This window comes from Staurois parvus, unplaced genomic scaffold, assembly GCF_062004578.1.
Source record: "Staurois parvus isolate SC_StPar_1 unplaced genomic scaffold, SC_StPar_1.0 ptg000017l, whole genome shotgun sequence".
Lineage (NCBI taxonomy): Eukaryota > Metazoa > Chordata > Amphibia > Anura > Ranidae > Staurois > Staurois parvus.
Genome location: NW_028317813.1, coordinates 9032072 through 9050031, shown reverse-complemented (window position 1 = coordinate 9050031; position 17960 = coordinate 9032072). Strand labels below are relative to the sequence as shown.

General features: G+C 42.3%; 1 protein-coding gene across 1 annotated transcript in view; it reads left to right on the top strand.

The window, feature by feature from the left end:
* The first annotated feature begins 3563 nt into the window (after positions 1 to 3563).
* PRKAG1 (protein kinase AMP-activated non-catalytic subunit gamma 1) overlaps positions 3564 to 17960 on the top strand; it is a 38042-nt gene continuing 23645 nt past the window's right edge. Inside the window, exon 1 of the mRNA XM_089679493.1 lies at positions 3564 to 3656. Within this exon, the coding sequence (XP_089535619.1) occupies positions 3591 to 3656 (66 nt within the window). The 5' untranslated portion in view covers positions 3564 to 3590. The remainder of the gene's footprint in view (positions 3657 to 17960) is intronic.

Genomic DNA, 17960 nt, shown 5'->3' with positions numbered 1-17960 from the left:
ACCTGGCCCAAAGCCATTGCTGCCCCCTTATCAGCTGTCCACCTGAAGGGGGATTTGAAACTAGTGGCAATTTTCTCAGCAGGAGGCAGCTGAAGGAATCAGAATGGGTGCTCAATTAGGAGATCTACCAAGCCATCATAGGTGAGTGAGGGTCTCCATCCATAGACCTTTTTGCGTCTGGCCAGAATACCAAAGTCCCGTTTTTTTTCTCCCTAATCCGTTGGGACAGGGCATTGGCAGTAGATGCACTAGCCCAGCATTGGGACTTCCCTGTGTTACGCCTTTCCCCCAGTCTCCTTATTGCCAGCAGTTCTGAGGAAATTCGGATCTGAGCAGACTTCCCTGATCCTGATAGCCCAGAAGGGCTTGGTTTTCGACCCTGGTGGCCCGCCCTGGATATTGCTGTGCCGAGAGGACTTGCTTTCTCAGGGTCTGGTCCTTTGTCCCCAGGTAGACAGATGGAACCTAGTGGCCTGGTTTCTGAGGAACAGCTGCTGAGGAGCAAGTGGTTTTCAGCTAGGGTAGTATCTACCATCCTAAACAGTAGAAAAGAGGAGACCCATTCTATGTACCTTAAGGTCTGGAAGCTCTTTAACAGATGGTGTGCTCAGACTTCCTCGGAGGCTCATAGCTTAGTTTCCGTCCTGGAATTCCTGCAGGTGGTGGCCAACAAGGGGCTAGCGGTGAGTACGCTAAAAGACCAGGTGTCAGCTCATATCGTATTCCTGGAGTCTCCCTTAGCCAGGGAGGAGCTGGTGGCTGTATTCTTTAAGTCCTTGACCAGACAAAAACCAGTAAGAGTCTGTTTCCAAAGTGGAACCTCACAACAGTGCTTAATGTTCTGACAGCCCCCCCCCCCCCCCCCCCCGTTTGAACCTCTGGGTTCAAGTACCCTCAAAATCCTGACCCTCAAGACAATATTCCTGGTAGCGGTCACTACAGCGAGGAGAGTGAGTTGGAAGCCCTATCAATTTGAGCCTCTTTCCTCCAGATTTTTGCGGATAGGGTAATGTTTATGACGGACCTGGCCTTTTTACCCAAAATAGCCTTGAGATTTCATCGAGGCCAAGAAATTATTTTGCCTTCATTTTGTTCTAACCCCTCGTATGACCAGGAAAGGAAATTTCACATGTTGGATGTTAGAAGATGTGCTGTTATTTAGATAGGACTAAAGGGATCAGGAAGTCAGATTCCCTTTTTGTATAATTTTCAGGAGCAAGGAAGGGTTGTAAAGCTTCTAGGAACACTTTTTAGCTAAGTGGGCTAAGGCTGGCAATTAGACAGGCATATCTGACCAAGAGTTTGGAAGTCCTGGAGGGCATCGTGGCACACTGCACCCGGGCCATGGCGGCCTTGTATGCTGAGCTGCCTGGTGCAACCCCAGGACAGATTTGTAGGGCTGCTACCTGGTCCAATTACAACACCTTCGTTAAGCATTACAGACTTGACCTGGTTTCGGTAGAGGAGCAGGCCTTCAGGTGCAAGGTTCTACAAGCGGTGGTCCCACCCTAGGGGTGAGTGCTCACGTATCTTCTCAAGGTGCTGTCCTGAAAGATGGGTAGGGGAGAAAGCAAAGTTACATTTATGGTAATGCCTTTTCCAAGAGTCTGAGGACTGCGCCAGTTACCCACCCTTTTTTAGCAGTTGGTTATACAGTACGGTTCTTTGTGTCTTGTGTCTCCCCAGGTGACCGGAGGTGCTGAGTCATGAACTGAAGCTGGTGTGGGGAGGCCGGACTTTATTCTGGGTGGAGGTGTTTCCTCATGTGAGGAGGAGCTGAGGTCCCTCCAAGGTGCTGTCCTGAAAGACACCTGGAAAAGGCGTTACCGTAAGTGTAACGTTGCTCCCCCCCCCCATCGCCCTGTAAGCCATATACTATATATCCCCTAATTGTAATGGTGACAGTGCTTACCAAAAACAACCTTATACATTAAAATACAAGGAAATGAAACTAAATCGTTTACTTAAAGTTCATAATTCTTCAGCAATTCACATGTAAATGTGCTCAGGGTTCATAACCAATCGTGTTCATTTACATGAAATAGTGCTGGTAGTGTGGTACTCCCTGGTGGAATTGATCCAGACAGAAATGACCCTTATGATCAGGATAACACACTGCCCTCACCAGCTCATATTGACCCCTTGTTTACCAAGTGAGTTAATATAGCACTATTTTCATCCAGAACTGAACAAAGCTGTCCTTGTAGATCAAAGCCTAGCATCCACTGTTGAAAAGCAACAGACTTCCTATCCGGATCACCAGGTGAAACTAAAAGAAAGGCATGAGGAAGAAAACTAGTGCAGCCACCACATCTAAGAATTACCCCCCCCCCCCAATGCATGTCACTTGGTGGAAAGTTCATTGAACCCCCATATTAGCAGAGGGATTGAAGGAGATCATTGCATAAGGAGCAGAGCTGCACCTAACCGGGAGTGCATGAAAAGAGTGCTATACTGATTCATTTGCTAAAACAAGGGATCAATATGATCTGGTGAGTGTGGTGTATTGTCCTTATCTTCTTGGTCCTGTTGATTTCTCGATCAATCCTACATGGGAATGCCACACTACCAGCACTTTTTCTTCTTTTGCACGGAAATGAACATGATTAGTTATGAACACTGAGCCCATATACCCGTGGATTGCTGAAGAATTATGAGATTGTTTCATTTCTGTTTATTTTAATGTATTGGGTTGTTTTTAGGTAAGCGCTGTCACCCTTTACAATTAGGGGATATATGCTTTGCAGGGTTATCTTCTGTGTGCTTGTTTTTTACCATATTCATGGGCCAGTGCAGGATGACCTTACTCCTACCCATACACAGGAGCTAGTCATACCGGCACCAAGGGACCAGGTCAGGTGCTGTGAGCTGAAACCCCCCCCCCCCCAAAAAAAAAAATAGCCAGCAGCTACACATACTGTACAAGGACATTTACCTGTCCAGGGATCTAGTGATGGCCTTACCTAAGCTGATTCTTCAATTGGCTTTGGGTTCAGGAGCCAGAATCCTGGATAAGAGAACTCTCAGTGAAGCCTTCAGGCTTCACAGCTGGTTTCCTACTGCCCATGCATGCCTGGTCCTGCAGTCTTCTGGGACTTGAGTGTATCAAAGGAGGCTGTGGGGAGGAAGGAGGAGGGGGGTGATCTTACTGGAAAGGGGTAGCGGGTACCTGTCAAAGCCCAAAAAGTGCCAAATGTGGCAGTGGAGGGGGAAATAAGTGGAACTTCCACTTTTGGCTGAAGTTCTGCTTTAACATATACATGTGTGTGGGTACATTTAGCTAGCATGCAAAAAAAAGAAAAATGCCCCATAAAAGTGGAATTTTTACAGCCCATACATCATGGAGGCCTGCAGATAACCTTTTTTTATTTTATTTAATTTTTTTGTCTATTCGTAAACGTCTACATTAGATTACAGATTTCTGTGGAAGGTTTGCAAAAACAGCATTCCTTTAGGAAGCATAGCCTTATTTTTTCTTACCATTATAAAGGAGATATGAGCTCAAACCTTGCCCCAACCAAAATGGCGAATTCGGAAGTTCGGTTGTGTACTCAGCACCAGGAAGTGAGGTAAGCGATGGGCGGAAATTCATGCAGCAGGCAAGGGCGGAAGTAGCGCAGAGTACGTTCGCCGATGCGGAGGCCGCGATGGAGATGGTGAGAAACGGGTGGGAGCTGAGCCGGCTCTGGGGTTAGCGGGTGCTGCAGTTTACATTGGAGTGTGAGGCACAGTGATCCCAATACAAGTCCTCGTACTCGGTGTTCAGCAGCGGGCTAGTGCTAGGTGGAGTATCCGCCGTGCTCACATCCCGGAGTGGGGGAGGCAGTGAGCGATGTGCCGGCTGAGGTCGGATCTCTGGGCGGCTTCTCCCGCTCAGAGGAGGTGTCCAGCCTCCGTCAGCTCCATTGACATCTGACATCACCAGTTTTCCATGCCATCCGCCTGTAGAGAGCGTCTGCTCATCACCCAGAGGACAAGGGAGCCCTTCATTTCAGGCTTTGTCCTGCTGAATATCCACTGGTTCTTGTTTTTGTATTGATTACACATGTTGGGGCTCTTGTACATGGCCACCCAAAGTGATCAGCTGTGCCCGAACTAGGGTTGTCACCTCATCCCTTTAAAACCGAACACTAGTTCTGTGGCTGATGAAGGTGGTACTTAAACCCACCTAGTGCCTTATCTGCGTTAAATTACCCTCAGGACCTGTGAGATTAATGTGTGTTCGGGTTTAAAGGGATGAGATGTCAGCCCTAACCCGGGAGGAACAACATATGATGGTTTATAGTCAGAATCTTGACAGATCCAGAGTACCATGTTCTGATAAGACTGCATCTGAGTGCATACAAACCTTCTCATTACCAGTGTTGCAGTATATGCATGTTCCATACTAAACGTGTTATTACTGATCTTTACCCAGCTGTGTGCATTGTTCCATAGACAACAGTGCACCGGTGTTCAGATCAGTAGAAAAAAAAAAAAAAGATAGTTTTTACTCCTGTGTGCAAGAGGACTTAACCACTTGCCCTTCTGAGCATTTACCCCCATTTCTGACCAGGCCTTTTTTTGCGTTTTAGACACTGCGTTACTGTAATTGACAATTGCGCTGTACCCAAACAAAATTTACAGCCTGTATTTTTTTTTTCCCACGAATTGAGCTGTCTTTAGTGGTTTGGTGGTATATGATCGCCTGTGCGGGTTTTTTTTTTTTGCGCTATATATAGCAAAAAAAAACATTTTTGAGGGAAAAAACATTTTTGACTGTTTGTTATTAATCATGTCCAGTAAAAAATGTAAACAATCAAATTTATGCCAAGATTTATTTTGCTAAATGCTACTTTGCTAAAAAAAAAAAAATTCCAATACGTGTAAATTAATTGGTTAACGTGAAAGTTATAGCATCTACAAATGGCGGTACAGATTTTGGCATTTTTATATATTTTTTTAAATTTTACTAGTAATAGTGGCAATCAGCGACTTATTGCGGGATTGTGGCAGGCATCTGACACTGGGGGGGATCTGACTTGGTGTCACTGACATTCCCAGTGACACCAATATAGTGATCAGTGCTAAAAAAAAATCACTGACGCTGTACTAATGGCACTGGGCAGGAAGGGGTTAACATGAGGGTCGATCAAAGGATTAACTGTGTGCTGGGTGTTTTTTACTATGGGGCAGTGTGTTTGTTTCACTGTAATCGCACTGCTTTGGCTCCCACTGCTGTCAGTCACAGTCAGTGAAGGGGGGACAGGGCTGATAGATACACAGAGGTGGCTTGGGAGTGAGCACGCACGAGTTCCCCCAGAATAAGCAGCTTGCTCTGAGGGCACTCAGCAGGGGGCAGGAGCATCGGCAAGGGACCCTAGAAGAGGATTGGGGCTGCTCTGTGCAAAACCACTACACAGAGCAGGTAAGTATAAGTTTCTTGTTATAAGCAAAAAATTGGACCCTTTACCAATCACATTAAATTCTGGGAGCTGGAAGAAGCTTCCTGGAGTTTTTACATGCATGCGTGTATATGAATATTTATGCCTCTATTTCCAAGCACTATATGGATTGTACTTGCATTTTCTTGTGGTTTCTGTGGTTCTGCACCCAGAAAGTTTCTTACTTTAATGCAGGGGTCTCCAAACTATGGCCCTTCAGCTGTTGAAGTACTACAAGTTCCATCACGCCACTGCCTCTGGGAGTCTTGCCTGTGGCTTTCAGTCTTCATGGGACTTGCAGTACCTCAACACCTGGAGGGCCATAGTCTGGATACCCCTGATTTAATGCATAGAATGCATTAAAGTAAAAAAAAGAAAACCTGCCTTTAGAACCACTTTAACATCCGCAAAGCATTTCCATGTGTAAAATTCTTTCATTTCTTTTACTTTATATCCCAGCATCTAGAGACCACAGTGATCTCCTTTTTTTTTTTTTTTTGCTTTTTTTTTTTTTTTTGCTTTTAGCCCGCTGGGTTGAACAAAATTAAAAATAGCGTGCAACAGGCTTTACACCTGGATGTAAGCTGTATGGTCCTCTTGCAGCCTTGGGCATGAATTCTTATAATTGTGATTTTATACAGAAGTACTGATCGCTGATGCAGAACATCATTTTATGCAGCTGAATGCGGGGCCCATAATATATAGTATTGCTTCATTTAGAACCAATAAAAATAAAAACCCATAGACTGTACGAACCTGAACACAATGGGGTTTTTTTTTTTTTTACTCCCATGTGCTCGAGCCTGCACACACACTACCATTTCTGCGTAACATTTGTTTTAAAAACGTCAACTGCTGTAGGCATTTCCCCAAACTACAGAACTAAAGTGTGAATATGGCAGTGATTTGATTCTCAAGAATGGCATGTCACTGATCATATCTTTACTTACATAAACACATACACATTTAAGCCCCTGGATGCAGTAGTGTTCAGACATGGGGAAGGGAGCAGGGAATGAGGGTGTGGGGAGTTCACTGTCTTATCAGTCTCACAGTCTCTTATTTGATCTGTGCAATCTGGTGATAGGTGTGTTTGGTTACTCATTACTGAAATTTACATGTACATTTATTAAATATTGCAATATGTTTAACTGGTGAATGTTTCTCTCTACATTAGTCTGCAGTTTAGCCTATTGTTAATGAGAACATGGAGATATATATATATATATATATATATATATATATATATATATATATATATATATATTTTAATTTTTTTTATTTATTTATTCTGGAACATAAAGTAAATATAAACTAGTTAAATATATGGGGCAGCACAGTGGCTAAATGGTTAGTACTTCCGTTCTCAGCACTAGGGTCATTGGTTCGAATTCCAACCACGGCACCAACTGCCTGTTGTTTGCATGTTCTCCCTGTGCCTGCGTGTGTTTTCTCCCACACTCCAAAGATATGATGGTAGGTTAATTGGCCCGTCTAAATTGGCCCTAGTATGTGTATGTATGAGTATAAGTTAGGGACTTTAGATTGTACGCCCCTTGAGGGTTAGGGACTGATGTGATTGTACAATATAGATGTAAAGCGCTGCGTAAATTGACGGCGCTATATAAGTACCTGAAATAAATAAATATGAGCTATAGCATTGTAATGTTCTACTTTTCCAGCCAGTAGGTGGAGCTGTAGACTTCTTGTTTTAATACATTTCTATAACAAATCATTTAAAAGCTGAACTGTGGGATAATCTAATTGTGTAAATACGAGTCGTGTATTCTACTCTTTGAATCTTGGTGTGCTTTGTGTATTTCCTTCCAGATCTGTGCAGTAATCCAGTGTGAATCTTGGCCTCTGTGCAGGAGCTTCCTGTGACAAAGACCACTGCTGATCTCTCTTCTTGTGCAGGGTGACTTGTATCCTCCCCTCCTGTAGTTTAGCTTCTAGATTGCTTCCACAGCTTTGCTGTCTGCACAGGCTATGTACAGCACAGTGATGTCACTACTGCTTTTACAAGCTAATAACTGGTTTTGCAAAGCCATTTAGTGCACACAATGGATGAGTGTTGAACTAATTATTTCAGGCAATGGGAGGTCCTGGGCTGCACAGATGATTGGTCTCTCCTGGCAATCAGTGATAGTAGAAGCTGATTGGCAGCCAGGTCTATCCTGTCTGCTAGAATAGATTGGCAGATTATGAAAATGCCAAGTATGTGACGTCGGCGCCTGCATGATCCCTCTTTTCAGCAGCTGGGCCTCTTTGCATTTTCCAGCTTAAAGTGATGTCGTTTTTGATTTTACAGTAAACCATTTCTTAAACTAGAAGTACATGAATAAAACAAACTTCTACTGAAGAAGGGGGAAGGGAGGTATCAGGCAAGCTAGGATAGTGTCCTGCCTGTCCACCATGCTTCTCTTGGCCACACAAAGCTATCCCTGCTAAAGTTAGCTGTGCACCTTTCTCCATTTGTTTACTAAAATTCACATCCACATCTCTGAATGCTGATGTGAAATCATCGAATACTGTTGTGTGCTGATCAGTGCTTGCAGCCATCGGCTGTGAGCGCTGATCGGATGCTGGTTTTCCAGCATGGCCTTTTGAAAGAATTCAGACAGGCTACTGTACACACTGGCCGATTGTCAGCCACAAGGTTATCATCTTAGAACATTGCCGGGTGGGGGGCTAAGCAAACATAAGAAAAGGATAATTAAAGGACAGCAATGTGTGCAAAAGAGAGAGCTACTATTTTATAAACTTTTATTTAAAGAGAGATCCAAAAATTTATTAATTTGCAATTTCCCAATCATTAGACATGGTGGCTGCATACATTTTTTATTTTTGGCTTTTTTCCCTTCTGTTTGTTTTCACCTGGTGATCTGACTTTATGTATTAGTGTCCCCACCTGGACAAACGGGCAAAGCAGACAGCAGCATTGTCACACTGGTAGGAGGGAGTGTTAGATGCACTAGCAGATTTAAATACACTAACAAATTGAGGCCAAACTCCAGCTAAAATTGCGGTTACAGCAACAGTTTTTTTTCTCTTTTGGGATAAAGGTTTTACATGCATAAATGCTGATTATTGTAAATAACCCTTCCAGTGGTAAATAGTTTGTATCGGCACTCTTAACTGTTAGATTTTCAGGGCAGCTTGTTCTGTTGAAAACAACAGATTTACTGACTGGATCACCAAATGAAAGTAAAAGAGAGAGAGCCTATGAAAGGAAACTAAAGCAGCCACAACATCTAAGAATTGGTTAGTCTCAATATAATAAATATTTGATTTTAATACCGCTTTAAAGGTTGCATACATTTTTTGCTTATTTTAGAGCTCATTAGCTCAAGCTAACATTACAGAAGTGATTCCATCTATCTTCCTGCCTGATCAGGTCTTCGATTAGAGGGAGAGAGTCTGAATTGCTTCAGCTTGTGCTCTGTGAAAAAATGTATTTGTAACGTAGATTTTATACAAAAACATTTGTTTGAACATTAGTCTAAGCAAATATTGTCTAAATACAAGAGACGTGCATTTTTATGCCAAATATTTTACATGGTGCTCCAGGCGAGATCTGGCTCTACATATAAATATCAGCGCTAGCTCCTGTACTTAGTCAATACAAGTGGCAAATTAGTAGATCCTCAAAGGAAACGTTGAGATCATTACATAAATTAGAAATCAATAGTGTATATGTGAATTAAAAATGAATAGTGTAGCTGATAGTGTAATCCGTGAAAGGAAAAGTTCAATAAATTTCCCAAGTCATCCACCACAGTGGTCAGAGTGTCCAGAAAACCTGAAGGCTTAACTGCTTCCATACCGGGCACTTTTACCCCCTCCTGCCCAGGCCGTTTTTCAGGTTTCAGCGCTCTCACACTTTGATTGACAACATTGTACCCAAACTTAAATTTTATCATTTTCTTCACACAACTAGAGCTTTCTTTTGGTGGTATTTAATCAACACTGGGGTTTTTATTTTTTGATTAACAAAAAAAAGACCAAAAATTTTAAAAGAAAAACACATTTTTCTTTGTTTCTGTTATAAAAGTTTGCAAATAAATAATTGTTCTTCATAAATTTAGGCCAAGATGTATTCTACTACATTTCTTTGGTGAAAATAACCCAAATTAGGATGTATTATTTAGTTTGTAGGAAAGTTAGAGAGTTCACAAACTATGGTATAGATCTGAATATTGATCAGTCCTGAAGTACTGACAGCCAATCTAATTTCTTGAGGTCCAAGAATGTCAAACAGTACAGATATCCCACAAATGACAACTTTGTGCAAAGTAGACAGTCCAACGTACTTCATAAGAGGCATGGCGAGTTTTTTGAAGCTGTAATTTTTTGGAAAATGAAAAAATTAAAATTATTTTCACTATTTTTTTTTTTTTACATACTGTCACCAGTGCAGTACAGCATCATATAACTGGCATGGCGGTGATCAGGGACACTGGTGACAGTACGAAAAAAATTTGATAATTTTTTTTAGTTTTAATTTTTAATTACTTTTTTCTCTTTTTTTTAAGATTTTTTTTTTTCATATTTCACTATGACCAAAGTAGTATAACGTTACCATAGTAACATTGTACTACTTTGGGGAAGTGATCAGTATTTTTTTTTTGCTTAGCTGTGATTTGGCCACGGCTAATCACATGACACAGCTGGGCTGTGATTGGCCCAGCCTGTGCATGTGATCACTGTGACCATTCACAGCTAGACACACTTGTATACAATGGATGGCATGAAAGGAAGCCATCCATTGATCACAACTGTCAGGTGACCTGCTGTGATTGGTCACAGCAGGTCACATGCTACTGGCATTGGGGCCGGCACACAGATCTGTCATCGGCTGTGTCCGAGGTACACAGCCAGTGATAGATCACCCCACAGAGCGGCCCTGCGGGCAGGCGCACTGCGCATGCCTGAAAGGACACCATATGGCGCCCACAAGACACAATCACTGGTGCTCTTTCTCCTTGTGCAGGGTTGACTGGTCTTGTAACTGACCCCCCTGTCCATTGTTTTTTCTTTACATACAGCCTGTAGTAGGTGGAACTCCTGGGTCCCTCCCACAGCTCTGCTCTCTGCACAGGCTATGTGTCTCTACTTCTTTTACAAGGTAATATCCAGGTATGCAAAGGCATTCATTGCGCCCTCACTTGTTATGTCTTTTCTGGTTATTAGAGAACATAATTAGATGAAAGTTTTTTGAACAGTTCAGCTTTAAAAATGTGTAGAAAAGAACAAAATTATGTGTTCCTTTTACAAAAAAAATGCAGGTTAAAAAAAAAAGTGATTTTAGTTTTTTTTACACTGCAATCTGTAAGATATTGTACCCATAATCTGCAGGGTCCTGCAGACCCTTAGTGAGGTGTCTGCCCATACCTTCCATACATACTGACCGTTTACTGAATTGGAGGAAGAATCAATGAATTACAAGAGCGCTCACCAGCGCCAACGTACCAGGTGGTTCATTGCTTCTATTACCAATATTCACCCATGCAGAGGATCCAGCATTATCTCGCTGAGATCTTATAAGTTCACATTTTATATAAATGGCTAATTTTTTTTTTTATTTTTGCAGGAAAGCTTTTCAGTAGAGATCAATAGATCACTGGTGCCTTGCTGGACTCCTGCAGACCAGTCGGTGTATCTGTGTGCTCATGCGGACAAGCATTGAGAGTGTCTTGTGGTGCCACTCCAAGCTGGATAGTAAGATAACAATAACCTTGCTGGCAAGGAAAGGGAGCTGGTGTCCCAGAGCAATTTCTAGTACAGCTGATAGAAGAAGAAGGTAAACACCGCCCAACTGACCCCAGTAGTTAGACACATGGATGACTTGGCTTGGCCTCAACCACCGCTCCCGCCACAGGGCTTGATCTCAGTGATCAAGCCCCAGTGGGCGGGGTGAAACGCATCGGAAAGTGTGGCTGGAACAGTGGCTGAGGCCAAGACATCCATGCATCTGACTCCTGGGGTCGGTTGAGCGGTGTCCATCACCTTCCCCATACGGACAAGCAGATACTGTTACAGGAAGAATCAATAGTTTGAGAACTACAAGCTGACAGCTGCATAGGCTGTCTGGACTTTTGGTTTATTCATTCACAGAAGTCTGTGAATGAATGATGCGGGTTGAGCCTTGCATGTTTGCGCTGTTTTCAAAAAGTGCCGGCTAGTATGGGGAACTTCTCCCCCATACTGCTGTCACATGGAGAGAGGAAAGCTGGCAGCAACTGCAGCAGTGGAAACGTTACATATCCCACACTAAAAATGGGTGGTACATGTTCCCAAAAGTCAACTTATCCTTTAACCCTCACAAGATCCGCCGGCTTTTTCTGGTTGGTTCAGACGGCACTCCTTCTGATGATGTGGCGGCATGCCCCTCCCCCCTACACTTGTGAACAAGCACTTTTCCTACTGGGATACAGTGAGGAACAGGAGTATTTGAACACCCTGCAATTTTGCAAGTTCTCCCACTTAGAAATCATGGAGGGGTCTGAAATTCACATTGTAGGTGCATTCCCACTCTGTGAGAGAGAATTAAAAAAAAAAATTCAGGAAATCACATTGTATGATTTTTAAAGAATGTATTTGTCTTGCACTGCTGAACATAAGTATTTGAACACCTGAGAAAATCAGTGTTAATATTTGGTACAGAAGCCTTTGTTTGCAATTACAGAGGTCAAACGTTTCCTGTAGTTCTTGACCAGGTTTGCACACACTGCAACAGGGATTTTGGCCCACTCCTCCACACAGATCTCCTCTAGATCTGTCAGGTTTCGGGGTTGTCGCTGAGCAACACAGAGCTTCAGCTCCCTCCAAAGATGTTCTATTGGATTTAGGTCTGGAGACTGGCTAGGCTACTCCAGAACCTTGATATGCTTCTTACGGAGCCACTCCTTGGTTATCCTGGCTGTGTGCTTCGGGTTGTTGTCATGTTGGAAGACCCAGCCACGACCCATCTTCAATGCTCTGACTGAGGGAAGGAGGTTGTTGCTCAATAAATGGTTCCATTCATCCTCTCCTTAATACAGTGCAGTCGTCCTGTCCCCTTCGCAGAAAAGCACCCCCAAAGCATGATGTTACCACCCCCATGCTTCACAGTAGGGATGGTGTTCAAATACTTCTGTTCCTCACTGTATGTGATGTGCATATCCCAACATCCAAGAGAAGGCAGTGCACGCCGTTTGCCTAGGCAAATGACGTGGGGGGCACACCTTTTTTCTTGCAACAAGACAAAATTACCAGCCCCAGTCAGATAGTGGAGAAGAGTGGTGGATAGGACGGAAGTCCTTAAGGGTGAAGATCTGCTTTAAAGATTAAAGAACTATCATTACATAAAGGGAAGAAACAGTGGTGTGCGTCCAGAGTTTTCCCTTCATCTGAAGGAAAAAAGAGCATCTGCATCCAGTTGCTGCTTAGTAGCCAGGAGCTGTGTCATATTGGAGAGAATACAGTGTAGGAGATGGATCAGACCACATCATGAATATGTGACAGTTATTTTTCATATTACCCTATTCCAGAGTCGTTGAAACAAACGGGGCTTTCTGACAAGTGTGCTTACAGTGAAAGGGTTGGTGACAACTGAACTCCACAAAGGGAATGCACATAAATTGGACTTCATACAAGGAGTTAACAGGCAAGAATAGCCAGAATTACTAGAGAATTCAGTGTTTCTTTTTACAGAAAAGAATTGTATTTAGACTTAAATTAATAGACCTGCAGTTAAGTATTTTTAACTCTTCAGTTCCAATTTGGGAATGTTAAACACAAATCTTAACTGGAGTGCTGACTTGAGGTAGTACTGAAGCCTGCTGGCCACTTGTTTAGAGAGATAATCAGCACTCGTACTAAGGCCGGTCATACATGGGTCAATTTTTTTTTTTAATGAATTTTTTGTTCGAAATTCGGACCTAAGAATAATCGGCGGATTTTCGCTCTGTTAGTGGGGCAATGGCACCGGCCGATTTTCGTGGTTCCTCCCCATATAGTTTCAGGCATGCTGGAAAATTGGTGAAAAACAGCCGGTTTTCTAAATCATTGGTGGCACCATCAGATTAAAGAACAAATTATGTTTTCGATCGAAAAATCGTTCAGAATTCGACCCATGCATGGCCTGCTTAAGAGCTATGTTTGAAAATTCCAATTGGAGCTTTAAAGGCCTCAACAAAACTTGCTAAAAACTCTAAAAATGCTTTGTAAAAGCTTGCTGTACACACCACTATTCTACTATGTGAAGAAGGCCTATCTGCACAGAATATGCAGGAGTGTGATTGGAGCCCAAAACACAGTGGCCTATTCCCAGGCCTGTGTGTTGCCACTTTGGGAGTGGATCGGTGCAAAGGAGATTCAGGGGATCAGGTATGTTAACCCCTTCACGCCTAAGGGTAAAACAAATCTAAATGCCTAAGCACAATTTTGCAACGTTGACATGTGTTAATAACACCGTACATATCACAATTATTTTGTACATCCAGGTGGATTATACCTTGATTTTTTCAGGACAAATTGGGCTTTCATTTGGTGGTAAATGGTAATGGATAGCTCTTGTGTTTTTTTTTTTTTTTTTATTATCAAAGGAAAACTGGCCCAAAATAGTACAAAAAAAAATATTTTTTTTTATTTAGCTGTGTGTTTCTTGCTACTACCATAACCTACCACCAAAGAACAACCCAAAATACATTCTCCAGCTCTTGACGATCACAGCGATACTATATATGAGTTTGTTGTTTGTACCTGTAGTGCAGACCAGAAACAGTAGTGCGCATTTTGTTTCTCTTTTTTTTTTTTTTTTTTTTTTTACACCTAAAACACACTGACGCCAATTTTTTTTCTTAAATCCTGACCTTGACCCAAACACTAACCCTGGCACTGAACTAGATCAAACCTTGATCTAGGTACTTTTCTTTATTTTTTAATATTTTTCTTTTTTTTTTCTCTATGTCAGGAGTTAGAGAGATACAATGTATCTCTCTTCTCCATTCATAGAGAGAGAAAAAAACAAGGGGGCTGGGCTGTACAGTGACTGATCACTGTGATAGCCAATCAGAGGCTATCACAGCGATCATGTGACCCGGAATCGGGAGTCCTGGGTCCTGATCGTTAGAATGGGACCCGGGGCTCTCAATGACACAGCGGTCTTTATGCTTGGAGTGCGCTGAGCGGCGTGCTCCCAGCACAAAGACAAGTACGTAAATATGCGGCCCCACGGAAAAAAATCCCAGTTCCATGAGGCCGCATATTTGTGTGACGTCAGCGTCAAGGGGTTAAGCTGTCAAACGAAAGGAATCCTGAGACATTATGGTGCGTTCTATGCAAGACCACCCTTCATTGATATTTATTTCATATAATACAAATATACTAAGATTTTTATTGAAGTAAAATACTAAGGGCTCATGTTGACAGACATTCTTTCCAATGCTGCATTTGCTACTCAAAGCAAAGACATGCATTTGAATGGCAAACGTACTGTATGACAAGATAAAACTGTATTTGGCCTGCTTTACCTGCAAGTGCACCTCAGTAAGTCATGATGGAGTTGATTTACTAAAACTGGAAAGTGCTGAATCTGGTGCAGCTCTGCATAGAAACCAGTCCACTTCCAGGTCTTTTTGTCAAAGCTTAATTGAACAAGCTGAAGTTAGAAGTTGATTGGTTACCATGCACAGTTGCACTAAATTTTGTACTCTCCAGGTTTAGTAAATTAACCCTGTTGTGTCTAAGTAAACACAATTCAAAGCAGGACAAGCGCAGCTTCTTAACTTACCATGTGTACTCCAGTAAAGGCACTTGGATTTTTACTAACCTGTGTTTGAGGTGTATTCCAAATGCACGTTGACATAAGCCCTGACCCAGATCTTAACTGTTTTTTGTTTGGTTTTGTTTCTTATGCTGCTGCTTCTCCCCTCCAGATTACAATGTGTCCATTTTCTGTCCCTCCTTCATTTTAATAATCCTTGAACCAATCATTAGTCTCTGCGTATGTGGTTCAGTGGACTGAACCGTGTAAGGTGGTTCATAATCTGCTAAATATTTAGGTAATTTCTAATTCTGTTTTTATTTGCTAGCCATAAAAACTTCAGATTTAAAGAAACACAGAAAAGCATCAGAAAAAGACCATGCATGTTTAAGCCTAGGTTCACACTATTGTGGGATGTGCGGCCAGCATTTGCTTGGGCATGGCAGACCATTCATTTGAATATGTTTCTGTGCCCACGTTTCCCATAGGGAAACTGCACTACTGGCTAAGATGCATGGGGGTGCCATTCAGAATGAATGGTAGCCCCGCGTGGCTCGTAAGAGCAGCACATTTTGGTTGGTGCGTACGATTCCTGCATTCTCAACCAGCTGCGGGCTAGTGTGAATCTAGCCTACATTCATTTAGTGTGTCTATTTTCTGCCTCTCTTCCATTTCAATAACCTCTGAACTTTGCTCTAACATGCCCTGTAATCTTTAGTCTCTGATCTGTATGTGGCTTAGTCAACTGAACTATGCAAGGTGTTTGATAACCACTAACCTGCTAACTCCATAGGTCATTACTAATTCTGTTAGACATTTTTATGGCTAGCAAATAAAAGGTTTACTTTAAAGAAACATTGAATTGTGAGGTCGGATACAGCGCAAGTGGCCCTTAGGGTCTGTCTCTTTTGTTTGGGGTATTTTGGGTTCTTTTTTATTTTTTTTTTAATGTTAGGTCTGTTTATCACAAGCATGTTTAAATTCACTTACAACTTCTGCTGAAAGTTTTAGGTATCCACTAATTTTGAGTAAATGAGGACAGTAATACGATGCATAGAAGTTTTTTTTTTTTTTTTACATAGCACGAATACATCAGTAGACACCATTAATACCTTGGCACGCTTTCACACCTGCGAGTTCTGTATGCTATGGGCCTGTGTCAAGGCAGAGAGGTGAAGGGGCAGTTATATGTTAATTGAGTCCCGGGTTCTTGGAGGAGCAGTACTATTTGTTTCTATGTGACAATGTAGCCATCACTATTTAGAGTGGTTCTATAGTCTACACATTTTTTACCCTATTGCACTCCTTGCATTAAGGTTAAAAATGTTTAGGTAGCAGTGTGCCCTCTCAGTCTTCTTTATACTTGATCCTCACTCGATCCAGTACGGTGTCCTTCTGTAGCTGCTCTCTCCCTTTCTCCTACTCTCTGACTTGGCTGAGGGTAGCGGGAGCCAATTGCTGTCAGTCAAATCCTGTGACGAGGGGGCAGGGTTAAGTCTGTGTCTGTAGATGCAGCACGGTTCAGGAGCAAGTCTGCAGGTGTGCCACCAAAGCAAGTGGCTATGGTGGCACACCAAGAAGAGGAGGAGCCAAGAGCTTTTTAAAATATATAAAAAGTGCTGCTTACTATTTTGTTGAAAAATCCTAATACATTCCCTGCAGTAAGGTAAAAATATGTTTTAGTATTTGTATTGGTCCAGTGCTGTGCCTGATTGAATCTGGTCTTTGCCCACTCTCACAGGCTTTGCTGAGGCAGCAGGAGCCATTGGCTTCTTCTGCTGCTGCCAGTCAAATCCTGTGAGCAGAGAGAAGGGAGTGGGGTGGAGTTATGCTGTGTGTGTCTTGGACGCACAGAGCCCGGCTTGGGAGTAAGCCCGCATGTCTTCCCCCTTAGCTATGGTGGTAGGCAGAGAAGAGGAGGATTGTCCGATGGGGCAACTCCAGGGGAGAAAGTTTGGGCTGTTTTGTGCAATATCTTTGCGCAGAGCAGGTGAGTATAATATGTATGTTATTTTAATAAAAACTTTCTTTTTTGCCTTTACAACTTCAAGGGCCACCTAAAAGGCTTCCGGGAGGCTGTGTTAAGGGATTTATAAATAAATGGAAATACCATAAACAGCACTCTCAAAACGAAGTATACCCTTAAATAATATACTAATAAATATAAACAAAATAAATAAATCAATATATAAATAAATAAAACTGCCACCAAAAAAATTAATATGTGCAAAAAATGTGAGATATCAAAAATAAGTCCATAATAAAGTGTAGTCCATATATAATTTTCTTCAAAAAATATATTCGCCACAACCGTGAATTCCTTGCTGCTCAACACCCAATCAAAGTGCTAACTCACCAGATGCCTGTGTTTAATCAGCATTTCAATCAAATATCAGTAGATGTGGAAGATTCATCAACAAACCAATCAATCCAGAGACTATTCATTCATCAGATGGTTAATCCATTTAGACTCCATCAAGGTAAGTATCCAATTCCATATGTAGGTACATAAAGAACACTCGCCATAGCATAATATCATTTGACTATTTATTGTATCAAAATATCCCCCTTAAAAACAAACTCACAATGTGTAAGGTAAAAACCAGCATTCAATAAAATATAGCTGCACAATCTCCAGCTCTCACAGTGGCGTCTCACCAGCTGCTCTCAGCAACAGATGACGTAGTTGCGGTCACAAGGTAAGGGCGTGATCAAGCAGTGACGTCATCGTATACGCCGTTACCACGTGGCTGGACCATGTGACCGCAACTACGTCTTTTTAAGGAGGG